General features: G+C 40.3%; 1 protein-coding gene across 2 annotated transcripts; it reads left to right on the plus strand.

The window, feature by feature from the left end:
• Positions 1-1,866: 1,866 nt before the first annotated feature.
• Positions 1,867-27,619, plus strand: pcsk2 (proprotein convertase subtilisin/kexin type 2). 2 transcript variants are annotated; one of them, XM_089012111.1, is made up of 12 exons: positions 1,869-3,186; positions 4,959-5,063; positions 8,950-9,063; positions 9,408-9,516; positions 10,818-10,855; positions 14,731-14,807; positions 15,970-16,058; positions 16,420-16,595; positions 17,533-17,748; positions 21,161-21,261; positions 23,990-24,217; positions 26,464-27,619. In XM_089012111.1, exons 1-12 carry the CDS (start codon positions 2,989-2,991, stop codon positions 26,951-26,953), a joined length of 1,941 nt encoding a protein of 646 aa, XP_088868237.1. In that variant the 5' UTR covers positions 1,869-2,988; the 3' UTR covers positions 26,954-27,619. The 2 variants fall into 2 exon arrangements, with proteins under 2 accessions (XP_088868238.1, XP_088868237.1); XM_089012112.1 differs by lacking the exon at positions 4,959-5,063 and having other exon boundaries at positions 1,867-3,186.
• Positions 27,620-27,777: the final 158 nt, after the last annotated feature.

Consider the following 27,777-nt stretch of genomic DNA (forward strand, 5'->3'; position numbering starts at 1 on the left):
TAGGTTTGGTTTATTGTTGTTGCCGGGCATTCTTTTTCAGTTTTTTTAGGCTATTATGAAAGGTAAACAGGAAAGAAAAAAAACATATCATTTTGAACTGAATTAAAATGATGGCATTGGAATGCGGTATGGCGAAATAGAAAATCATTTGGAAGGAATTTCTAAAGGTTGACAGACGCATTAATATAAGGAGAGGGGGAGAAAAAGACTCGCTATCTTCTCATTTTGGATAAATGCAACGGGGTTGTTACATATTTTTCTTTTGAAATCACTTTCTCAGTCGGCGACAATCATGATTCCCCTTTGCCGTGTCCGGCGACAATCATGATTCCCCTTCGCCGTGTCATGCTGACTTCACACATCATCGTTTTGAGATTGCCATTGAAATGAAGAGATGAAACGCCCATGCGCCCATATTATTTTTTATGCATCCCTCCAATAGGAACTTATGCACCAAATGCATAATAGAATGTACAGTATAGAAGCTTTTTTTTAAAGCAGCTCTGGTGAGAAGTGAAGTATAAACAGAGATGCTAACCTGTTTGTCCAAGTGAAACAAATAATGTCTCTGCTTCAGCATGGCAGTTGTGTGGGAGGAAATCTCTGGGGAGGCTGAAAATGGTGATTAGTAAACAGCCTCCACTTATATCGAAATCACGTTGTTATTTTCCGAAGCTGTTTCAGACAATATTTGGATGTTATGTAATGTGAGCGCAATCATTCGGGTGATCAATGGGTGTTTTTTTAACTCCATGTGAATATATGCCCCTTACAGAAATTGTGTATTCCTCCATTTGTAAAGTGGATGGAGTGTGTCAAGTAGCAACGGGAGGGGATGGTCATGAGGTGGTGTTTTTTTTATATAACAACCTGCTGCTCGTATCAAATTAAACCCAATTCCAACTGTATCTACATTCCAACCCACAAGGTCAGAATGCTTAAGATGGATTTCGACAAACTGTAACTTTAAAAGAAGAAACATGAGCCTCGTCAAGTGCCATGCTGATCCTAATAAGATACTCGCAAATGTCCATCGATTCATTTTCTATAGCATTTGCACTCATCAGCTAACTTTGAGAGGTGTGGTGATTTGGTATTTATATTTGCTGACTTTTACAACCTCTCCACAAACTATTCTTCTACAAAGTGACATGCAAACAAAAAACATAAGGGGCATTTTAGGGATATTATGTTGCATTTGATGACACAGGAAAAAAACGAAAAGCTAATCACAAAATTCAAAGCAAGCATGGTGAAGCAAAATTTCGCGGTTAAACACAAATGGAATTTGTAGCTGATATAATTTATGTTTGCACAAAATGTAAATGCTTAGGTTGAAACTATATTCCATGTTAAACATCGAATCGAATTCAAAATACTTTAAAAATACTGTTTACATTCAGAGCCATCCATAACCTTGCCCCTCCCTATCTGTCTGACCTGCTTCAAATCTCCATTCCCTCTCGGTCCCTCAGATCCTCATCCTCCCTTCACCTCTATGTGCCCTCTGCCCGTCTCACCACGATGGGATGCAGAGCTTTCAGCCGCTCTGCTCCCAAACTCTGGAATTCACTTCCACCCAACATCCGTAATATTGACTCCCTCCCTATTTTCAAGTCCCACCTCAAAACCCATCTGTTTAAAATTGCTTTCAATGTCTAGTTCAATCATCTATTTTATTATTTATCATTTTACTTATGGTTTTATTGTTGTGTGCTTTGTTTTATTGTTTTTATTGTAAAGTGTCCTTGGGTATTTTGAAATGCGGTTGAAATGAAATGTATTATTATTATTATTATTATTATTATTATTATTATTATTATTATTTTAATATACCAGGAAGATTCATCACGTTCAAAGCATTTCATTTTGTGTTTTAGAAAGCTACTTTTTATTTATCTGCTTGTAAATGTTTTGTTTCTATTGCTTTTAACTCATTCACTGCCAGACCTGCAAAAATGTGTCCACTCCAATGCCAGAATTTTTGTCATTGTCATTCCAATTCCAGGACCCACAGAATATTGAGTTTTAGGACTACATAAACATTAAATACATCATATGAAACCATAGACTCTCTTCTTTCATCAGAAAAAAGAGTTAATTCCTAAATTATATGGTTCTGGAATTATATGAGCTTGGAGTGAGGGCGGTTGTACAAAATATAATGCAATACGTATATATAGGTTTATATAGGGCTTTAACAACAGCTGAAACTGGAACAAAGCACTAACATGGAAAAACGGAAATGCTGCCCCCTGTGGAAAGGAAGAAACATTGCCAGAAGCAATGCCCAGTGATTTATTGGCCTCCAAACAAGAAAAACAAAACCTGAACAAATATGTGAATGGCGCTTTACAACATATTTTCAATTTCTCAATAAATTAGTCAATGGCTGGGAATGAGTTAAATGTTGTCCTATTTGTGAAGCACATTGATTTACCCAGGATATGAAATGCAACACATCACCGCAAATAAAGCTGCCTTACCTTGCTTATATAAATAATTCAAGACAGGGCCCAGAGCAGTGTGGCTCGTGTGGGATTAAGGTGTGCATAATAAGAGACTGGATAGACCAGAGTCCTATTTACCAAGGCTCAAAATCCTTTTGGTTGTGAATAAATGTAGCAGAGACCTCTCCATGGTGCTGAAAATGAAGGACACCCCAAGGCTCAGTGAGCCCCATCGGACACTTGTGACTGACTGGGAGGGGGAAGAGACACAAAGCTGAGGATGCACGTTTGCCACACGTAGCACACATGAGCCCCGCTCGACCCTCAGCAAGAGAGGAAACACCGACTTGCAGAGGAGATGCGTGCGCAAAACCTCTGATTCCACCTCCTCCATCACCGTTCCTCCCACCCTCCCTCCCTCCTCTCTCACCAGGAGCATCCCTCCCTGTAAACAACCAAACACAAACCGACGGGCGACCGAGGCAAGAAGGCGCGTGCACACACACACACGGACGAATATTGACACAAGCCGGTCACAATGCACAGATCTCCCCGCCGTGCAGAGACACGCGTGGGATTTATGGTGCTGCTGAACACGTTGCTGCTGCTGCTGGCGGCGACGCAGGCTGCGGAGAGACACTCCACGGAACATGTTGTGGTCCAGTTGCGTGAGGAGGCGCCGGAGGAGGAGGCGCACCAACTTGCAACACAACATGGGTACCAGAGTGCTCGCAAGGTAGGATGCTTGGATAAACGAAGCCTCAGGATATCATATGCATTTTTTTAAACATGATTTTCATTTCTTCTGATCCTTGAAAGGTATGTGTTTTGTTTTCGGTGCACTTCTGTGAAATGTGGTGATGTCACATCCCAGTACAAGACAGCTTGGGTTGTTCGGCAGCATGACTGCTCGACATAAATGTGTCTCAAAGCAATTTTATTTCCTTTAATCTTTCTTCTAAAAATGAGAATATATTGGCAATAAATTAATATTTAATAAAGTAATATGAAATACAGAAATGTATGCATTTGGGCGCAAATCAATTTAGATAAAATGTAGTAAATTTCCCCACTTTGGGACTATAAAAAGCTTTCTGATTCTGCCTTCTGATTATGATAAACAAATCATGAGATTGCTAAACAATAAATACAGTAATACACCTAGGAAAATACATCTAAATCTGAATAACATGCTTAAATAATATTTTTAACTGAAAACAGTCCCTTTGATTTCATTAGATTAGATATTTTCATATTGAATAGAATACAAAATATATAAGGTACTGTATATATTATACAAAATAATATCAAGCATTACAGCAGGACTTTCATTACTCAATTCAAATGAAAAACTCGTACAAAAAAATAACATGTTATCTATCTATGTATATATAACATATAACATTCGGGACAAAATGTGACAAAAACAAAAAAACAGTTTTATCCCATATTTTGCCAACACAGGCACAGAAATATTTTCCCACCTCCCCTCTACACACATTTTGAAGAGTCGTGACACACACACAGAAACACACACACCAACACACCCACTCACAGAAAACGTATTCTCTTCCCTATGTGTGCCATTTTATTTACCCCAGAGACATGACATGAAATATGTGGATAACGCACCATACAAGAACAAAACACTAATAAGGCCTCCACGATGAAGCAGCAGAACCCCCTGCCCCACCACCTCTGTCTTTGGCAGTGTGAAGGCTTGTCAAAATGGACTTGTGTGAAATTGCTCACTGGGGTGGAGGAGTGGGCAATGTTGCAGGCAGCAAGGCCTACAGCATGTCATATTCTGCTCTGACTATGAATAAGGATTTTGTGTTCATGAATAAATATGTCAGTATGTACGTCATCATTGAGAGAGAGAGAGAGATTGTAATATTTGCTGTACGGTGTTTCTGTGATTGTTATCTCATTTTCTTGGACAGTGGAGAACACCCCCTTTTTCACGTTACCTCACCCTTCATCTCACCAGTTATGTAATATGCATTTATGTTTGTATTTGTGGGATGTATGACATTAAACAATGGCTGCTTTCTTCAAACCACCTTTAAATGTTGCTTAATTAACAAGATAAGACCACCTGACTTTGGTTCAGATTGTTTTGAGTCCTCATTTTATTATTATTTATATTCTTTGGGAGAGAGCACGAGTGTAAAATAACAATAATCTTCAATGTTATAGCATAGTCCAATTCAGCAGACTCATCAGAAACCATTTACAGCGAACACTGACCTACCCCTTCAATCTTGGCATAGTGCCCCAAGGGGGAAAAAAATCATCGCAATTCACTGCTCTCACCATGCATTAGACTTAATTCTACCACCTATACCACAAAATAGATCATTGTGCCCCTTTCATGAAAATCAGTACCCATTCTTCAGCCTTTCTCCATTCTCGTCGATTGTAGTGTAGCAATTACATGGCAATTCGGACATTGCATTCAATCCATTCTTACTCATCTCCTTTGTGCACCATTTTGTTTTTACTCAGGTGGCTTTTGGAAAGGGGCTCTACCATTTCTATCCTCAGGATTCTTCCAAGAGGCGAAGCAAACGAAGCATACGAAGCCGACAGCGACTCCAGCTAGACAGCAGGGTAACAAAGTTGTGTTTTAAAGGACAACCAACGTCTCCGGACAAGTTGTGACCATAATTTGTAAAATGGCTTCAAATGACTTATAATGAGCGTATTTTACAAAGATTCCACCGCATATAGCTGTATTTTAGGTTTTAAGACTCGCGCTGAATATTCAGGAAGTCTTGTTTTTGAGTTGGTGAAGAGTCTGTACGTGACGTCACTGAAGGAACGCCCCTGACCGAAAAAAAGACACATTGTAGCAGTCCTTCCATCATGTCAATGTATTTTGCTGTACTTGTTTGGTCTGAAAACCTTGTGTTGCACCAAAAAGACGCCATAAGAGGGCGACAAAGCTCCATGGAAGGAATTTATCAGCCTCTGGAAACAGGCTGATTAATTCCTCACAAGAGCTTGGACGCCATTTTCTGCCTCTTTTTGGGTGATACATTTCCCCCCAATGTTGCCTCAAAATGGCACTGAATACATTCTTTAATCGATTGCAAACATGTATGCTTTCCTCTTCAGAACTATTTGAATCATATTCATAACTGGATGTGTAACAAGAGAGCATATTCTCAGAATCTGAAGCCATTGTTTAGATTCTCCAGCAATGCAAGACGTCTTGGCGTGACGTCATGAACTGGGGGCGGAACTTTCTGAAAATGCCCAATTCGCAGCTCAATTTTTTTCAGATTTTGGACACTTTAAATCAATTTTATTGGTGTTTTGCATTTGAATAAAAATATTATACTGCGTGTTTTGGGTATTTTAGATCCTATAAAATGTTTTTCTGATGTCAGTTAGGAAACAAAAAACTGATGTTGGTTGTCCTTTAAGACGATAAATTAAAAATTAAAAACTTTTACACAAAATGAATGAATGTATAATTGCAGGAAAAATTACATGGAAGTACTGATGGTCTTAAAGCAAGTCGGTTTCAATTGCACATTTCCATTTCCACCAGAAATTGTCCACAAGTTCAAAAAAGTAGTTTTAGTAATTTCTTCATTAATTTTTGGCAACCACCTTCAGCCCACTTCCAATATTCAACCCAATCTGCTCAAAATCCATCGTAAGTGGGTTAGAAAACAACCATTCGTGTGTCAACACTTTTTGTGGAAAACCAGCTCTGTTTGACAGTGTGAAATATGTTGATGTCAGGAAACACCGTAAGCATCATTCCGGTCCACAGTAACAATGTCAGAAGCATCTTTTTTTAAATCAATCCCACTGGCACAGATTAACAAGATATCATTTATGATATCTTGATAGATATCTTGATATCTAAAGAATATGAATTAGTACTGTAGGAACAAAAAATTGATATGGGACTCTGTTTTGTTTCCATTGCATCATAGATTTGTACTTATCGCTTGTTGTCCACGAGCTAGATCTATCGATGCTGTGATTATTTTAGCTGCTACGTGACTCACACAAACTCTTTTTCCCCCTCTGTTGAACACCACTTATCACTCCAAAAAACTCTGAATCACCCATGATCTTTTCATGAGGTGCCATTTAAGAAGAGATTCTACACGAAGGTTGTGTTTATGTGCTCGGTTCCCTTTTTCAATTCTTGCTTTCAAACATCTTCCTGTGGAGCTTTATGAGATAAGTGGTATTTACTTAACAGTGGAAGCAGCGGTGACGCTGTGGTTGTGGAGTAAATGGTGGCTGTTGAAAAAAAAGAGAAATGACGACATGGAGCGAATAAAATAAAATTTCCCATTTTAATTGTGCCCTCGCCAGCATACCGCTCTTCACTTCTTATAAAATCAAATTAAATTAGTCCAAATGGGATTTGCCTTTTGTTTCTCTTTTCATTATTATAGCTGGTAGCAAACAATCTTACAGCCATTTTTTGTCTGCCACTGCCATCAGTGTTTAGCTGAGTCCACGCTTGTGCTCAGCACTCGACAAGTGAAAAAAAAAAACATTCAGGATATGACGTATCAGGAAGTCCAAAACGTAAACAAAGATTAGAAAGAGATGATTAAAGATGTTCGTATAGCGAATTACCCCAACAAAAACAAAAACCAAAAAGTATACACGATCACTGCAAAGCTTCAAGGCAGATATTTTGCTTTGACCTTTGTCACAATTGAATTATTCAAGACACCGTTTCAGTGCTAATTGACCTAATATTGGAGGTTCTTTCAAATTCTAAATATTTACCATGGTATCGTTTTTACGCCTGAGAGAAACCTGCTGTTTTGACAGGGTTGTGCTTTTCATCTTGTGTACCGCCTCAGGTGTTGACTTCCACGCATGGCTGATTTAATGTCACCGCATATCACGGTGCCAAGTGCCTGCCGGCCGACCTCCTCAACCAAATAAAATAAATGTCCTGCAAGAACTACAACACTGTTATACTCATGGTCTGTAGCTAAGACTAATGTTAAACTGCCCTTATAGTGCATGAAAGGTTTTTTTTTCGTGATTAAGGGCAACTGACACACATATACATAAACTACTATCCAAATCATGACCTGAAAAGATTTTAAATAATCTTTCAAATGTAGTATTTTAACATGTTTTTTCCACTGTGTTTTGTGAATTTCTGGAAACTCAAAGTATTCTGGGTGAAACGATTACATTGATTTTTCTACTTTCCCCTGAGTCTTTGTAGGTATCTATTAGCAGAACACATTGGCTTTGACTTTGTTCATGACTTTTTTTTTCTTTTCCAGTCAGTACGATTCCTAAAATGTCCAAACCTCTTGGGACAGTTTACATGGGTATAGTCAGTAGGCTCTTTTAGTTCAGGATAGTAGTTATTGTGTGATTGTGAAAGATCAAAATTGTATTTTTCCCGAATTATATTGGCCGTATTGCTCAACAAAAAACTCGTTACATTAAATATTGAGTATACTAACTGTAAGCATTTATTCAATTTATTCTGAAATGCAGTGTCTTTTAATTTTTCCCAAAATCTTATCCAGAATCTGAAGTTTTCCCATTGCACACCCCCACCCGACCCACCCACACACACGCACGCACCGCACACACACACACACACACACACACACACACACACACACACACACACAAGGTTTTACTTGAAAAGATGTATATGGGTGGTCACATTTGGCGTGATCATTCAAAGGATCGTCTGATTGCTCTGATTGACGGTGTGTGCTGTGCGCTTCCCAATTGCTCAGAATACGCTATAAAAAGATGAATAGGTTTTAAAAGGCCATCTTCAGTGCTGTTCTATACCGCCTTATCTATCAGTGGCAGTAAAACCAACCACAATGCCCATTTTTGTACCTCGGTCACACCGGAGGGGGTTTAGTCACCTGAATCTATGTTCTGGAGGACATTTTGAAATGCTGGCAAGAACTATACTGTACGTGTTTGTGTTTTGAGGACTGAGTAACGGTCATCGAAAAAAAAGCATCCTTTGTCATATAACTAGTCTTTTTAAGCGCCAAACTGCGGCTGTTGTATTATATTCAGCTGTACGGGCAATGCTTACATTTTCACACTATGAACAATCAAGGGCAAAAATAATGTTTCTTTTATTGACATGCAGGCTGAATACACGGAAACCATATGCCGCTCAATTGTCAATGCCTCTTATGCTTACGCAATTTGAGCCACAAAACACATCCACTTAAAGCGTCCAGTGGCTGGAAAATATAAAATACTATTTTATCTAAAAATGGACACATACATTCCTCATGTAGAGTGATACGGTTACCTTTATTTGCTGTATTTTATACTTTGCACTATGTACAGTTCTTTTCTTCTGAAACATTTTTGTGCAGTTGTACAGTTCAATTTTTCTGACATCTTTTTTGTACATACAATCCTTTGTTTCATTTTTTTTTCCTTTTCGACTCCCACCTATACAGTACTTACAGTAACAAAGTCAAGAAAGCAATGTTTCCATCTCTTCCAGGTGAAGAACATTTTGGATCAAGATGGTTTTAATCGTCAGAAGCGCGGCTACCGAAATTTAGACGACATGGAAGTGAACATCAGCGACCCGTTGTTCACCAAACAGTGGTACCTGGTGAGTCACCATCCTGACCCAACCTTCCAAAGCATTCTTATTCCAGACAACTTCCACAATCAGCGCAGTTAGTCACACTTTACTTAGCCATGCCAATACATGCCGCATGCGCAGCGCCCCTCTCGTTTAAGCCTGAGTGGCAAGTGTGACATTTACGGCTATTGCGAGCCCGCCACTCATCATCATTGGAACACAGATCAGGCCGTCTTTAGCGAGACGCGCTGTTATTTTTGACGTTACATTCACCAAAGCATCCCGCCCACACGGGCATTCATGCGCCTTGATATTGTTTTTATCCCCACCTGGATGCTCTAAATGAATGGTTTCATATTTTGTGTGATTAGATCAACACTGGCCAAGCAGACGGGACCCCGGGGCTGGATCTTAATGTGGCTGAGGCTTGGCAACTGGGTTACACTGGCCTCGGAGTAACCATCGCAATCATGGACGATGGCAAGTATTAACTCATTCATTGCCATTCACGAATATATTTAGGAATTGAAAATGTGATGTAGAGCGCCATTCTCGAATTTGTTCTGGTTTGTTTTTTCATGCTTGAGTGCCGATAAAGCACTGGCCATAGCCTTTGGCAATGTGTTTTTTTCCTTTCCACAAGGGGCAACATTTCCCTTGTTTCCATTTTAGCACTTTGTTCCAGCTTCAGCTATTCTATAATAATAAATAAACCAATATGTACAGTATGTATTGCATTGTATATTGGACCCTCATTTCAAGCTCATATAAATCCAGACCCCTATAATTTAGGAATTAACTTTTTTTCTGATGAAAGAAAAGAGTCTAAGGTTTCTAATACTGTATTGAATGTTTATATAGTCCTAAAACTCAATACTCTGTAGGCCTTGGAATTCAAGTGACAATGACAAATGAGTGGACACATTTTTGCACGTCTGGCAGTGAATGAGTTAACAACCTCGCTTGCGTGGGTTTCTTTCAACACCGTTTTCATTTACACAGAATACAAAGTGTTGAGTTTGACGTGTGCATCACAGGGTTTAATTTTGTTGTCTTTTTTCAAGATCCTACAACAGTAGAGTCCAGTACAGTATGTTTTCAAATGTTTAAAACCATCCTACCTCTTTGAGCATATATGAATGTTAAGAAACAACACCTGTATGTTTAAAACATAAAAACACTGTTGAGCATTCTGTGTTGATGAAATTCACTGTCATTTCATCACGTTTATTTGAAACTTCACTAGGTACAGCTACGATTAATAGGTGCATTACAAAAGTGGTAGACTTTTAAATTGTTTATGAATAGAACATTATCTTCGTCAATCAGCAAACAATGACTTAAAAGCATCAGTTGAATATTTGCTGCACCACGACATTCTATAAATACATCCCAGCTGAATGTGGTCTCACCATTTAGCATGCAAGACATCACTCTACTGGTCTTTAATGAATGACTTTTTGCCATTTATTAAGTCTTAACAAACAATCTCAGGAATAATCAATGTGCAAACAAGTTATAAAGCAATAATGAAGGTCCCCTTGCGGGATTAATATGTCTGTGATTGCCAGTGTCAATCAAAACAGAGCAATATGAGGTTTGTCATGGCCAAAAAAAATGATTGCCTCTGCGGTGGATCTCCTTTCACTGTCGGTGAAAATGGGGATCACGTTCGATGATTTTGAAATACTAATTATGATGGAAAAAAAAATACCACGATGTTCTTCTCTTCAAGCACCGTATCACACGTCTCTAATGTGTGTTTCAAAATTGTATTTCAGGCATTGACTATCTGCATCCAGACCTGGCATCTAATTATGTGAGTATCATTCATTATTGAATTGTAAAAGTTCCTTTGTTGCTGTTAATGAGCAAATCGGGGGAACTCACTTGGCCGATGCTAGATGCTTTCCAAGGCGGCATTCTGGCTGCCGGGTCTCCTTGTCATGCTCGGCGGAGGACGCAGGAGTTAGCCAGGAGGAGGTAGCGAGGACAGGATGACAGCCGAGCTGTTTAATGCTAATGCACGCGGCACTGTGACAGTCACGATGGCAGGCCGATCTGTCACCAGTGCAGATAATGCCAGAGTAGTCTGAGCTGAATAATGTGATGTTCTACGTCTAGCACACTGATAAAAACTTGAAGTACAAGCGGGAAGATGGCATAACAAGGAAATGGGAACATATTTGAGCATGACGTTTGGGGAATAAAACTGCATCGCGGTTCATTTTGTCTTTATGAAACTAGAGCACATAAAGTTGGAAAGCTACTAAAATGCATTTTCAGTCCAACTACTACTTTATTACCTCCCTAAATCCTGATGTTTGTCATAAATTTATGACATTTTCCATACATTTTCAACTTTCAACAGTCTCATTTCCGAACTCATTTCCGACTTTCTCTTCCTACTGACTCTCCTGGTCCTTTTTCTGCTGTGTGGGGCAGCATTAAAGGACAACGGACACCATTTTTTGTTTCCTAACTGACATCAGAAAAATGTTTTATAGCATCTAAAATACCCCAAAAACAGGCTGATATTTTAGTCAAATGCATAACACCAAAAAACAAAAGACTTAAAGTGTCCAAAAACTGCCACAAAATGACCTCACAACTGGGGATTTTCAGAAAGTCCTGCCCCCAGTTCGTGACGTCACACCAGGACGTCTTGCCTTGCTTCAGAATCAAAACAATGGCCTCACTGAGATCAGATTCGGAAAAGATGCTTTCTTGTTACTCATTGAGTTATGAATATGATTCAAATAGTTCTGAAGAGGAAAGCATAAATGTTTGCAATCAATTAAAGAAGGCCTTCCGTATCAATTCGAGCCATCTGGACTCCAATGTAGCGTCCCAGAAAAGGCACAAGATGGCGCACAAGCTTCATTGGAAATGGGATGATTTGTCTGCTGGGAATTTGTGTCCACTTCTGTATGGTGTTACCACAATTGGTAGTCTTGGTGCGACACACAATGATTCACCATCACGTTATTTATGTCATTTTCCTTCTAATTTCACCATCAACACGGCTAAACACGATGTTTTCAGATCAAACGAGGTACCCAAATTGCATTGTGTGTCGCTTTCTCGGTCAGGGGCGTTCCTGACGTGACGTCACGTCAGGCATCATCATCAACTCGAAAACAAGACTTCCTGAATATTCAGCGCGAGTCCTAAAACGTAAAATATAACTATATGCGGTGGAATCATTGTAAAATGCGCTCAGTAGAAGTCATTTGAAGTGACTTTACAAATTATGGACACAACTTTTCCGGAGGTGTCGGTTGTCCTTTAACTGTTAAGCTTGCAATTCTGCAGAGTATAACTATTGCGACAGAGTAAAGTGGAATAAAACAGTACAACTGAGAGCAGGACGTAGTGCCAATATTGTAATTTTCCTACATTTATGGCTGATATCCCACCATTTCTTAATCGATGAATATAGCGCTGATCAGAATGAATGTGCCATCTGTTATCTGGAATCCAGCGAATGCACGGATGCCGACCTGCTCCCAGTAATAAAAAGCCACCCAATGAGTCCCTACTGGATCATAAAAGTCAGGCCACTTCATCCAGCTCATTTTAGATCCCCCCACATGCTCTATGTTTCTTGTCTTTGATCAGAGACCAGCATTGACCCAAGATTAAGAGTTGCAGGGGTAATATAGAAGCATGCACCACTGCTTCAATGGTGCACACTGCGCCTATACCCAAACTTAAAATCATAGTGCGTTCAAGAGTGACACAATATTCTGTCAGTAATCCCGCTTGAGTTTCTCCAACGCCGCCTCAGTCGTAATATCATCAGCTGCTGTGATAGTTGATAGATTCAAAAGCCCAAGATGTCATTGTGTGTCTATCTTGTATGTTTTGCTACCGTTTGTGTTTCGATTAATATTTGCATCAGTTTGTAAGAATGACATTAATACGGTGAATTACTGTAATGGTTTGCTTCTGCGCACACTAAGACGGTGATATTTCATGCCGCATTTATTTACAAAGGGCAACTCATTTATTGGGCTTAAAACAACCGTAAACAAACACACTGGTATGAGAGGAGTAAATGAGATTGTGCCTTTTGGAAGGATGGAGACAATTACAGCATTTGTGATGACTCAGATAGCCAGATTATACTTCTACACTGATTATCTTTTAAGCATTGGGGGTAATACACCACACAAGCCCTTTTTTTCCAGGGGTGTCATATTTCAAAATTCAAGACTCTTATTAGCCACCCCGGCCTCCCTGTGTGGAGTTTGCATGTTCTCCCCGGGCCCGTGTGGGTTTTCTCCGGGTCCTCCGGTTTCCTCCCACATCCCAAAAACATGCATGGTAGGCAGATTGAACACTCTAAATTGTCCCTAGGTGTGAGTGTGAGAGTAACTGTTGTACGTCTTTGTGTGCCCTGCGATTGGCTGGCAACCAATTCAGGGTGTCCCCCGCCTCGTGCTCGAAGACAGCTGAGATAGGCTCCAGCACCCCCCGCGACCCTAATGAGGAATAAGCGGTACGGAAAATGGATGGATGGATGGAAGACTCTTATTAGTATTGCAATGGTGACACGGATGGCGACAATTTCTGCGATCACATGCCTGCGAAGTTCCTGATTGTGCTGCTTGTGGAAAAGATTAAATAGGCTATTTTCATGTCAAAGGCATGAGATAATGTTCATATGTCACGCGAATAAATATATTTTTCAAGAATAAAAAACACATTATTACAAGATTAAAGTTTTAATCCAGCATATAATAATAATTATTATTATTATTATTATTATTATTATTATTATTATTATTATCTCAAGATCTATATGGCTGGACTGTTTCAAAAGTACTGAAGGGTTTAAAGTCAGCGACTTAGTGGATGAAACTTATCAAAAGGGCTGCAGCCATTTCCAATTGAATAAAGTCAACAGAAAACTCTGACACCTCCGTTACATACGGTGTAACTTATGCTGACAAAACAAAGTTTGCACGGGTCTAGATAATAACAGCCTGTGTCGAGTTAATGACAGAGGTGCAATCTGGTCGACATGGCTGTTAAATGATCTGATGCGTTTTCCCACTATGGGGATAATGAATACTTGGCCATACTCAAGAACAGATGTTATTAGGAATAAAACGCGAGTTCACAGTGGGCAGTAACAGCATGATATGCTCCAAGAAAGACATTTGTCCGCTTTTATTCCTCTGTGGTCCTTCCTATTCCTGTCACGTTTAGTCTCATACAATTCGGCTGTCGTTGGGATCAATCAAAATTTGTGCCACCTGCATACTTCCTGTTTGTTTTTTCAGTTTAGCGGATTGGCGTCACCGTTACGTCTTTATGTTAAAACCGTGTGCTCTAGACAGGGGATTATTACCTGACATGGGAGACTTATTGATTTCAGATCGATATCGGCAACCGTGGTGCGTATGTTAAGTTGCTTTTATGAAATAAACCTTGAGAACATACCACACTAGTGAAACTGAACACCCTGAGCTAAACACATATTTTACATTCTACAATTTCCGGCTATCGACTGTAGTCCACTCACGGACAGACAGAGACAATTATTGCCATGATGCATCAGTAGTTCAAACCAGCAAAAGTATTGGCCAAATGTGCTGCATTTAGATCGACAATTGAATAAAATGACTGCTTGCTTTTTGTCTATGCGTTGTTCCCTTTGTAAACGCAGCCATTTGGTCCTTTCAGAATGCAGATGCAAGTTACGACTTCAGCAGCAATGATCCGTACCCATTTCCACGCTACACAGATGACTGGTTCAACAGGTAGCTCACTCAGCCACCCTTTGTTTATACCCACAGACACACACACACACATTCACGCTAGGTTTTTGTGTGCTTTGCCTCAAGTCCAGCAGCTCTCTATTGATTTTCTCTCCACCTTGATCCATTGGGACATAATGGTGCAGGATAAACAGAGCTATTGTCTGAATACAAGACACTACAAAGCACAATACTTGTTTTTGGTGCCGAGATAAGGCTGATAAAGGAGGCATGTTCACGTAGAGGCGGCCTTGTTACTGATAATGCTTTATCCTGCTTGTCATCTCCCGGTGATCCTCCGCAACATGGAAGGATGATAAGAATACCGAGAAATATATTTGCGGAATGTCGAAATGTGTGTGCCGGGTTTGTCAGTGCAGCAGCTCTGAGACTGGCGGGCGCGCAACTTGGCTAATCAGGCGGCTGTTATAAATAGCTTCCTGTCAGTGGCAATGCATGCTGGGAGAAAACGGGGTCGACTCTCTGCAAGGTCTCTGTGGGGAGCTGCGGGATGGAGGCGAGAGAGATGCAACGCACAGCTCCCGCTGATTTGAACCGAGACAGGAGTCAAGCATTTAAACAAATAGAAATAAATATTGAATGAAACCAGTCACATATTGTCAGATTTGAAATTGTTCACAGCTGTAGTGCCTCTCAGTGTATTTGATCATGCCAATGGAAATTAAAGCTCGGTAAATTCAAAGCGGGCAGTATGTGTGCTTTTGTGTGACATGACAATGTGAAACAACGCATACAATTGGACATCTTCAGATGGAAATTACATTGATGACAAGTATTGCAGAGGATATTTTCCCAAATAACTGACCAGCTGCAGGTCTGTATTCTGAGTGTGAAAATTATGTCCTGTAATTGAAGCTCATCAAACATGTATATGCTTCCTCACTAAATGAAAACTAGATATGCTACGTTAGGAGCTGAAATACCATTACATTTGAAAAATGACTGCAGCTGATGACCGGCAAAGTAATGACCAAATTATCTGCATTTAGAGGAGACACATTTATTCATTTATTATTCATATATACAGCTTATCCTCGTGAGGGTGTTTCAATTGCAGTAGAAATCCAGTCAAAGAGAATTTGCCTTTGTATAAAATATCAAATCTGTCTTCCTAACTACATGTGTTCCTCCTTCTTGCCATCAGTCATGGCACACGATGTGCCGGGGAAGTGTCAGCAGCAGCCAACAACAACATCTGCGGCGTGGGGGTTGCTTACAATTCCAGGGTGGCAGGTATGCATCATGATGCGGATGATGAAAGAAATAACAGCGTTATCATAGCACAAAGATGATCAAAGTTGCAAAATGCTCTGAATAAAATGGAATACATGCAAGCGTCTTCGCTGAACGGTTGGAACAAACGAATCAAGGAGCCAGAGAGCTTTATGGTTGAAAATGCTCATCAGGATTTTCTTGAAATATGACCTCTAAGAGGGCAAAGCAACGTATCCTGTGACTGTAAAGTGGCCTTGAGAGTTTTGAAAGACTCTGTGAAATGAAATGTATTATTATTATAAGAGAGCCCAGTTACGATTGATACATTGGCACCACAGATGTCCTGAGGACAGCATTTCATTTCTTCTTCACCTGCCAGGTATTCGAATGTTGGACCAGCCCTTCATGACGGACATCATTGAGGCCTCATCCATCAGCCATATGCCTCAAGTCATTGACATCTACAGTGCCAGCTGGGGCCCCACCGATGACGGCAAGACCGTGGATGGACCCAGAGAGTTAACCCTTCAGGCTATGGCTGACGGTGTCAACAAGGTAAGGCGCTATGAGCTTCTCACCGGACGTTGGAAAAGTCTTTGTTTTTGCACAAATGCCCCTTTCACTCCTTTCACTCTTCATTTTCTGCCTCATTGTTGTATGTGTACTCAGTCTTGCATGGAGATTTTGCCAAAATTAAAGGTTCAAATTCGAAGGGGCTGTCCGATTGATAAACTGTCTTTATTTGATTGATATCAAATCATGTGTCATCTTACACACATAGTACTTAAATAAGGATGAGCTTTTATTCAGATTTTCCCCCATGAATGGAAGGCACATCTCGTCCACGTGACTGTAGCCAGGCAAAGATCCGCTCCACCCCCCTCTGCGGAAGACATGTACACACACAGGCGCACGCAGACTGTTGCCATGCTAACAGTGCCACTGCCTATTACTAGACTGATTAATCATCCTGGACTGTGTGTAGGCAGGTGTAGGCTTGAAAATGACCCTGCCTCTCCGGAGTTGAATGGGCCAAATATTCTTGTGATTGTGTACACACGAAACTGATTACATTTATTCTTTATCGTCTCAATTCAAAAAAATCAGCATGAACGTTCTAAAAAAAAAAAAAAAAAACTCAAACATACAAAAAAAACACTATTTTACCAATGCTGGCTTGAATTTGATGAACAAGGCGGAAATAGATGGTTTCGGTGCAAAATGTGCCACCCCAAAAATAGCATTTCCTTGAAATGTGTTTTGTTTCTGTTTGAGTTGATACAAAGAAGTTTTAAGGTCTTTTAAGACATGTATGTTATATTTTAAACTGTCATACATGAGGCAGAGTGTCTCATGGAGTATCACATACTGTACAGTATGTAAGTCAGCCTCAGCTTCATGCATACTGTTGCTAAAATGATAATTATGCATTCCCTCCACGGTGTTCCACTAATCAAAATCGGAACTCAACTCTTCACCGGTCTCGATCCAGGGGCGGGGAGGCAAAGGCAGCATCTACGTGTGGGCATCAGGAGATGGCGGTAGCTATGACGACTGTAATTGCGATGGTTACGCCTCGAGTATGTGGACAATTTCCATCAACTCGGCCATCAATGATGGACGCACAGCGCTGTACGACGAAAGCTGCTCATCCACGCTGGCGTCCACCTTCAGCAACGGACGCAAGAGGAACCCCGAGGCTGGCGTTGTGAGTGTTAATGATGGAGGTTTACCCATAAAAATAACAATGGGCACATATGATGCAGCTACCATGATTAAAGTTGATCATAGGTTCGATCTACATTGAAATATTGCGAAAGGTTATCTAAAAAAATACAATACTGTACATTCAATTATTTTACCCAATAATTGAACCATATCAACAGTTACCATTTTCTGTTTTCTTTACACACATACATATTAGTGTTTTAATGAACATTAATCATAATGTTAAAATGACAACAGGCTGACATTTGATCTGTTTAACATTTGGGAAGGACTACTTCTCAAATTTAGACCTGAGACCCGACAATGTGGGCAGGACCATCTCCAAAAATGACTAAACAAATAAAATAATATACAAAAATAAAACATTCAGTTTACTACTCAGACCACACATGGAGCTCAATGGATGCTTCACCGTTTTAATCGGCAAGCTTTTCAAGGCTGCATATACAATATACTGTATTATACTCAATGACGTTTATTAAATTTCAAATATATCAATTTGTTTTCACAAAACAGCAAAACCCTTCAATCGGATTTTGGGGGGAGCAGACACCATCCCTTTCAAATGGCTGCTGTGGACTGCAAATGTCCCCATTGTGGGACAAATAAAGGTTTTCTGATTCTGATTCCCTGCGGCTACACTGATTACTTCTTTTGTCCTAACTGATTACTTCTATTTTCCTGCCTGAGGATGGGGTCTACGAGTGGCTTGATTGCCCCATTTGCTCTGGTATCACCTCATAAGCATAACTAAGCCTATGTTGCCTCAGAAGTCTGGTTTAGGAACGATCCAAATAAGAACATCACCCCACCATGGCGATTTAGTGAAGGGTTTTGCTGTTTTATGAAAACAAATTAATATATTTGAAATTTAATAAACGTCATTGAGTATAATACAGTATATTGTATATGTAGCCTTGAAAAGCTTGCCGATTAAAACGGTGAAGCATATATATATATATATATATATATATATATATATATATATATATATATATATATATATATATATATATATATACAGTAAAGTCTCGTTATATCGACATTCAAGGGAGTCCGAAAAAATATCGATATAACCGGGACTATCGATATATCCGACCCTGTTTGCATGTAATTTTCTCCGTGCGTGCGTAGAAATAGTATCGATATAACCGGGACTATCGATATATCCGATATCGATATAACGAGACTTTACTGTATATATATATATATATATATATAGGGCAAAAACTACCAGCAAATTTTAGTTCGCTGACGAAGCCTTTTAGATAAGAAGCGAAACATCCGACACCTTCAAAGAACTACAGATCGATAAATACAATGAACGTATGCACAAACCTGGATACATACAGTGATACCTCGGTTCTCGATTATAATCCGTTCCAGAACCCTGTTCAAACACCGAGACAATTTTTCCCATTAAAAATAATGTAAATCGTTTTAATCCGTTCCGACACCCTGAATGTTTACCTTTTTAGCACAGTATTTTATACATTATTTCATGCATGAAATTGCGCATTAAAATGCTGACCAACACATAAAAAGGAATGTATATCTCAGAAAATGTTAAGCAAAATGGCAAAGACACAAATAACATAAACATAAATGTAACCCAGGCTAATTGTACGTTCGTAAAGAAAAGAATTATGAATATGATTTTTTTTTACCTTTGTGGTGGTCAGCAGAAGGCGCAGGTGCACGGAGGAAGGAACTTTATTGTTTGGAAGGAGAGTCCCCTTCCATAAAAACTTCGGGGAGCTCTTCTGTCTGAGGGGTACTCACAAGTTCAAATCTCTTTGCTACGGATGACTCGGCTACAGAATGTTCTTTTCTCTTAAAATATCTATCCAATGACACTTGCTCTAACTCCCATAGCCACATCACTAGATTTCACAGCCTCCTTATTCTTTAATATCGTACTGATCGTAGATTTCGCCATGCTGTATTCCCTACCAGGGGTGCTCATTACGTCGATCGTGATCGACCGATCGATCTCCATGGTACTATTGGTAGATCGCAAGACAAGGTGATGTGACATAGTCAGGAACTGACGCTTAACAAATCAAGTGGAGTTCTTTTGAAAAAACTCGACGTCAGCCAATCAGCCATCCCTTTATTTGATTGATACACCGGAGAACCAATCAAATGACATCTCATTGAGAGACTCACTGCGAGCTCAAACAACACCCCTTTGTTGCAAAGTGAACAAGGCGTTAGTTACATCCTAATTTTTCGCTCGTTTTTCCCCTTAAACGTAAGATAGAGTATAAAAAAGTGGAAGAACTTGGCCATGTAAGAAGAAAAAAACGTACCACTTTCATACAGAATGGGAGGATGACTTTTTTCACGATGACATTTTCAGTGCGGTTGTCTCGTCTGCGAGTTATCGGAGTGAGCTCAGGTAATGGCAAACAATTGACATAATTACGTTGTGTTGTGAAACATATGCGGATATACATCAACATAAATTGCAATAATCGTCACTATATATCTGAATAAATATAATGAGTAGATCATTTTGACTTGATCATTTCAAAAGTAGCTCCCTTGCTGAAAAAAGTGCGAGCACCTCTGCCCTAGCCAGATCAGACACTCGCACTGTTCACTTGTATCAGAACTTACTTACTTTGGAGGCATGATTAGGGGCTAAAATTCTTTGTATTATTTCTTTCTTAAATGCAATAGTTGTATGCACTACTTTTCTTTTTTCACTTGTATCAGAACTTACTTTCTTTGGAGGCATGATTCGAGGCTAAAATTCTTTGTACACCTATATTAAACACGAGAGCAAAACGCAGCACGTCCGCAAGCGACAACAGTTGGTCACAAAGAGAGAGATACACCCGTACGCCGCTCAGCATCCCACCCTCGCGTACGCACTCACGCGTCGTACCGGCATTCGAAATCCGATTGTTGTTCGAACTACGAAGCAAGAATTTCTCAAATATTTTGTTCGGACTCCGATTTGTTCGAACTGTGAGTCATTCGAAAACCGAGGTTCCACTTTATTTCTTTCTAGATATCCTCCAATCAACCAGTGCATGAAAACATTTGACACATAACAAGAAAGTATTTCCCCGTGTACAAAGGCACCAGTGTTTGGATTTGCGATTATGCAAATGACCACGGGCTGTTGACAGGCAGGGTCCTCCCCGGGGTTCTCTCTCTAATTGCAGCCAGGCTGTTATTGCGTCTAATTAAACATCGAATGCCACAAATAAAGGTTGAGTCAACATAACTTGCGTTCTGGAAGGTTAATGGAACAGAGAAGTATTTTCACTTCGATCCTTTTTTAACTGTTAAAGGAGACAACAAAAACCTTTATTCAGCTCTTCTTTAAGCAGACTGATAACAAATGAAACGGTAGTGGTTTTATTTTACTTTGTATTCAGGCCACCACTGACTTGTATGGGAACTGCACTCTGCGCCACTCAGGAACTTCAGCAGCAGCTCCAGAGGCAGCTGGAGTCTTCGCTCTGGCGCTTGAGGCAAAGTATGTGCTCTCTCTCGTCCCATAGAATGTTCTGTCCGCATGTTTGCTGTCCTCATGTAGAGTCAACATCTACTGGTTTAATGTCAGACAATATTTTCAGGGGCCGAATAAATACAACTAAATAATATTATTTGATTTTCCCATTCACAAAGACATTTTTAACATTTTTTTTGCAAGCTCTTCGGTGTCATTTTAGCAGTTAGCTATCACGTGACCTGCATCAGGATTGCCAAATTCTGAACGGGCGTAACAGATAATTCGGTTAGATTTCAAAATAAAATATTTGAAACCCGTAATGAATAAAACAGAAGTAATCTGAGTCATTTATTGCTTTGGTGGGGCCGGGTACCAAATGACCCACAGTCCAGTACAGGCCCGCAGCCTTGGGTTGGGGACCACAGCTGTATGTAACAGTGCAGTGACCTTTTTATTACTTTTTATTACTTCTCAATTTGTGTATTTCTGTTTCACAATGTGACACTCTGAAAAAAACTGCCACAAGAGGAACTGAAGGGGTTTTGGTCCAAATGGTTCAAGTTCTTCCTTTTGTGCACGATGGTCAGTCAGCCGTTTTGCACATTGACTTGCTGTATTCTGTTGAATTAGGTGAGAAGAATGATTACATTACTTTATAGGTCAGTGATGTGACCTTTTTTCTTTGCCTCCATTGCCATTTGTATTTCTGTTTCCATGTGTGCTGTCATCTTTTTTTAAACCTTATGGATTATTTCTAGTCTTTTGTGTACGTATTTCTATCCTGCACAGTGGCAGTTATGTCCGGAATAAGTGGCGGGAGGATCCATCACAATAATTGTTTGAGGCGTACTGAACATACTGGAGACAACTTTGATCATTTAATATTGTAATCATGTAGACAGCTGTCCTCGTGGAGGTCCTGGGGATAAAATGAGAGCATATAGAAATATTTGATGTTGTTTATGGCCTTCTCTGTTGAAAAGAAGGGAGGCTCGGGGCAAAAATTCATGGCACACATTAATCTTGTTAGTTATCACATTCATCCACATGCTTTATGTATAGTACAAAAAGCTCACTTGAGCCTTTCATGTGACGCAGTTGGCCAATTTCTACGGCCTTCAATCCTTCACTCAAGATATCTCTCAGTGACCTCCGACAAAAATGTCAGCCAGTTGTCTACTTTCCAAAGAGCACTTTACTGTGTTTATTTACTATTGAGTTACACCAGTTCTGACACTGCCAGACGGTATTTTCATGTATGCCTGTGCCAAGGTCAAGGTTCAATGATTTGGACCATAGATATCAAAAGAATGTCAAAAAATACCCAAAACTACTGTTAAAAATGTCAATGTTTACACATGCACAAAGGATGGTACGCAATACGTTTGCTGGAACAATGCAACAGTAATTAAAATGCCAAAATTGCAAACGGCACTTTGGATTGGATGAGCCTTTATTAGTCTTGCAGTGGATAGATTTACATTTCACAGCAGTAAAGTTATGAAAGGAAGAGGAAAGGAAAGAAAGAAGTAGCAAAACTAAATACAGGAGCTGCTGGAAAGGCAGCCACTCTGGTGGCGCCATCTTAAAGTCAAAAGAACAAAAAAATGAAAAAAACAAATAATATGACAATGCAAAGACACAGACAGTCATTCAATCTTAAGCACTTTCTGTACCCTCTTTGCTGCATGAAGCAGTTGTAGATGAAAGAGGAGAGGGTCAAAACGTCCTTTTAACCAGTGGATCAGGGACATCATGGTGGAATGTGCACGTCTACAACAAGCTAAATGTTGAAAACAAACACGAAGCTCAAGCATGCATTGATGAAAACAGACTGATTCACATCTCCTGTCTCACGTAAATCCGCTTCAATTCCGAGCCGCAATAGTTCCACATACGCATCGGCGCTCTGCGCTGACGCTCCTTTTTTCTCATCGTGGGTTCCTCAAGCCATGCATTCATTCCATCGCAGACTGTCCAACAGCACCGACCTTTCCGTTGAACAAAGCCTGGCTGTGAAAATGCTCCTCATTACAGGTGCAAAAAAGCACAATCGCCCCAGAGTTGTCCAGCGATGACAGTCAAATGGCACCGATATTCCTCCCATTCAAAAACAGTGCTGGCATATTAGTGCTGCCGAAAATGCGCAACCGCTCAGCAGTCTCCTCCTTGATGAATGTCGTGGCCAAAAATGCTTAAAAACAATTTGCTGCAAACCGTGGCGAAGAGCGTTTCCCTTCCTCTCCAAAGCTTAATTTGTCACGTGAAATCGCCGACCAGAATCTGCCCTCCATTAACAGACACCCGCTTAGAGTAGTTGTGCAAAGAAACCACTGTTTGCTTTGCACACACGATGATGATGTTACTGTCGGGAGTGAGTGAATGAGCTCGCACGTCAAAGCGTTTTTTACGGACGACCACTTGAATTAGGTGACAGCGGGAAAGTGAAGCAATTATAGTAGTTTCTGGACGCTTGTACTAAAACCAACGCAAAGAATAATGGAGGAACGGGTGACAACTCATTATATTGGCTCATAAAAGCCAGTGTTTCAACCAAACTGTTCAACTCATAACTTTAAAACCAAAACAGCTGCATCTACCAAACCACTTTGGTGAATAGAATTGAGGATCCTTACCATGTGTTCTAAACTGTCCATTTCCACAATCTTTAAGACGGTCTGGTGTCATGATGTGTAAAAATAAATTTTTGAAGTTATGCATTTCACTGTAAAATTAATTTCTTCAATCACAGCCCTGACCTGACATGGAGAGACATGCAGCACCTTTCAGTTCTGACATCCAAGAGGAACCAGCTTCATGATGAAATTCACCAATGGATGAGGAACGGTGTGGGGCTGGAGTTCAACCACCTGTTTGGCTATGGCGTCCTGGACGCCGGCGGCATGGTGAAAATGGCCAAAGAATGGAAGACAGTACCAGAGCGCTTCCATTGCGTTGCCGGAACAATCCCGGAGAATCAGTAAGTGCCTTTTTTAAAAATGTGTTGATTTTTATAAAGACTTGATATTTGTTTGAAATTGGATTGGATTGGATATGCCTTTATTAGTCTCACAGTGGAGAAATTTACATTTCACAGCAGCAAAGTGATGAAAATTCAGTGCTTTGTAATTATTGCAGTGTTATACAAGAATACCCTAATTTATTGTGTGTATTAAGATTAAGTTAAGAATGGACGTAATTTAAAAATCCATTCACCAATATCGTTCCATGTTAAAAAGAACAGGCTGTGTTAATTTTACCATCCTGCGACTTTATTAGACGGTACAACTCAGAGGTCCCCGATGTGCGCAAGCCACTGCATTCTTCTGGCCTCTTGCCTCTTAATTGACTTCATTAGATTTTTTGCAATAGTTTGGCCTTGAAAGACTGTCAATTATACAGACCGGGCATGATGAAAATTGCTTCAAAAGAGATTTTAGAACAGTGTTGTGTTCCTATAGTCTGGAGATAGTGGAGAGATAGTCAGAGAGGCCAGACTGAGATGGTTTGGACATGTCCAGAGGAGAGAGAGTGACTATATAGGGAGAAGGATGTTGAGCCTTGAACTGCCAGGCAGGAGACTGAGAGAATCAGAATCAGAATACCTTTATTCGTCCCGCAATGGGGAAATTTGCAGTCCACAGCAGCAATTGAAGAGGGATGGGGTTGGGGTGGGAGTGAAAGGATAGAAAACAAGATATTCTAAGCATAACAAAATAAAAATGTCAACTGTATACTGTGCAAATGTAGATGTGCAAAAACCGTTCTATAAACAAGACTGTACATAGTGCAGAATCAAGAGATGCATTTAGATATATTGCAACAACCCATATTTACAAGTGTCCAGTTTTTTTTTTTTTTTTTTTTTTTTTTTCACATGTGATCATTGGGAATTGTGAAGCCTGACAGCAGTCGGTAGGAACGAGCGGCGGTACCTCTCCTTCTTGCAGCGCGGGTGTAATAGTCTCTGGCTAAAGGAGCTACCCAGAGCTGTCAAGAGGAAGACCAAAGAGGAGGTATATGGATGTGGTCAAAGAGGACATGAAGGTAGCTGGTGTGAGGGAAGAGGATGCACAAAACCGGGATAGATGGAGGACATTGATTCGCTGTGGCGACCCCTGAGGGGAAAGCCGAAAGGAAAAGAAGAAGAAGTTGTGTTCCTATAGTCTCCTCTGGTTATTTAGGAACCCAACACTAATGAAATTGTTCCAAATCATGGATAAATAGCAGTAAAGATAAATAAGGGAAATAAAAGAAGCCAAAATGATAAAACCGTGTTTATAGGGCACAGTCGCTAATGATAACCAATTGCCTTTCGCATGCAAATTTTAGGCCGCACAAATGCAGGCTACGTCATAAATCACGTTCTACGTTACCAGAGGAGCTGGCGTGCTGGGCCATATTGTTCAACTTTGTTGTTTTCAACCTCCAAGGGCGATGTGGTTTCTTTCGCAGAGGACAACTTGCTTAGGGGAGGCACACATAATGTAGTGGAACATACAAGGTCTCCTGCAAAACGTCTCCGAACTTATTGACGCACCACAATTCAATGTGCATCTCTGTGCAACGGTACCCAATGACGTGTTCAAGAGGCATATTGTGTTACTGCAACTCCGATCGCTTCTATGAGCTCAGTCGTCTTTCAGCAGCTCCCTTTTGAAGCTGCCTGCATTGCAGGCCTAAGCCTCTAATGTTAATAAGGCTCCACTTAAAGCCGCTGCCCTGCTGTGTCCTCGCTCCTGAGGAGATGGGAACAGCTGCATTTTGAACCAAAAAAAAAAAAAAAAAAGACTCTTGCAGAACAAACCCTTTATAGGAGTGGGGCCTTATATCCTTGTGCACTATAGAGGAAGGAGTCAGCCGTTTTGTTGCATAAGAGCATTTACATCCCTTACCAAAAAATGTAATGAATTAATAAGGAAATGCAAATAAATCCAAACATTATGAGCTGCACAAATTAATATATTTATTTCCCAAATGTATCACCTCCGTGATTCTTGAAAAATCAATTAAAGTTGAATGGTAGTTTGGCTCTACAATACAATATGGACGTCTTTACGAAACTACAGATATGATTCTGCTACAAAAATAAGGCAAATACATTCTTGAGTGGAAAAATACGGTTGTAATTAACCATTTCACTCTGGGTATTTCCTATGCGTCCTCTGTCCTGCTAATTTTGAATTGTACAGCAGCGAAGTGTACAATTGTTTGTTTCTCCCCCAGTAAAATCCAATCTGACAACAAGCTGGTGCTCGCCATCTCCACTGAAGCCTGCCAAGGCAAGGACAATTTTGTCCGCTACCTGGAGCATGTGCAGGCAGTGATCACCGTCAACGCCAGTCGCCGCGGTGACCTTAACATCAACATGACCTCGCCCATGGGCACCAAATCCATCATGCTTAGCCGACGGCCCCGTGACAACGACTCCAAGGTGGGCTTTGACAAGTGGCCTTTTATGACCACGCACAACTGGGGTGAGGACCCGCGAGGGACCTGGGTCCTGGAAGTGGGCTTCCAAGGCGAGGAGGTCCAGCGCGGCGTTCTCAAAGAGTGGACGCTCATGCTGCACGGAACACAAAGTGCCCCTTATATAGACCAGAAAGTGCGCGACTACAAGTCCAAGCTGGCCATGTCCAAGAAGGAGGAGCTGGAGGAGGAGCTGGATGAGGCTGTGGAGAAAAGTTTAAAGAGTTTGCTGAAGAAAACCAACTGAAAAATTACCCGATCTGCATGTGTCCCCCTCATCACATCCTGTCTTGGAGATTTCGTTGTTGCCCCTGCATCACTCTGCTTTTTGCACTTTCAGTTTCAATAAATGTTTATCAATACAAGTACAGTATATCCTTCAGTCATCTCCACAAAGAAACAATATCATCATTTTTGCACATGAACACAATGTACATACATAAACCAAAACAGTCCGCTCATAGACTTTAATTGCCATCCGCTCTCCCGCTCTCTTTCTCCCTCTCTTTTGCCAACTATTGTACAGCGTGTGACCAAATTATTCAATTCATCCGATTTCAAGTTTTGTTTAAATTCTTGTGACATCCTCCATTTGTATGAATTAGAAAGACAGGGATGTATGATATATTTGCAGCCTGTTCTCATTTTTTTGTATTTCATAATCTTTGGTCTAGACCATAATGAATCTACACAGCTGTTTATTAAAGCACTCGGGTGATTTGAAGAAGAATTTTCATCAGAGGTAACTTGCAGTTATGTTGTGTTTTGGAAAAAAAACTAATAATAACAGACAGACAGAAAGACCGTATGACAGTTCATTAAATGGTCGATTTATGATTTCTGAATACGTATTTTTTGTTTTAACACTTATGGAAATGTAAAACAAGAAAATTAAAAATTATTTCAAACTCGCCATCATAACTGTGCAAACATTTTTCGATTTTAACATATTTAACATTGTTTAAAAAAATATGCTGAAAGAATTGATGCTTCCCGTTCCGGTCTCCTTGTTTGGACTTTGCATGTTCTCCCAGGGCCCGCGTGGGTTTTCTCTGGGTCCTCCGGTTTCCT

The sequence above is a fragment of the Hippocampus bargibanti genome, linkage group LG13, assembly GCF_051943395.1.
Source record: "Hippocampus bargibanti isolate YZ-2025 linkage group LG13, ASM5194339v1, whole genome shotgun sequence".
NCBI classification, from domain to species: Eukaryota; Metazoa; Chordata; class Actinopteri; order Syngnathiformes; family Syngnathidae; genus Hippocampus; species Hippocampus bargibanti.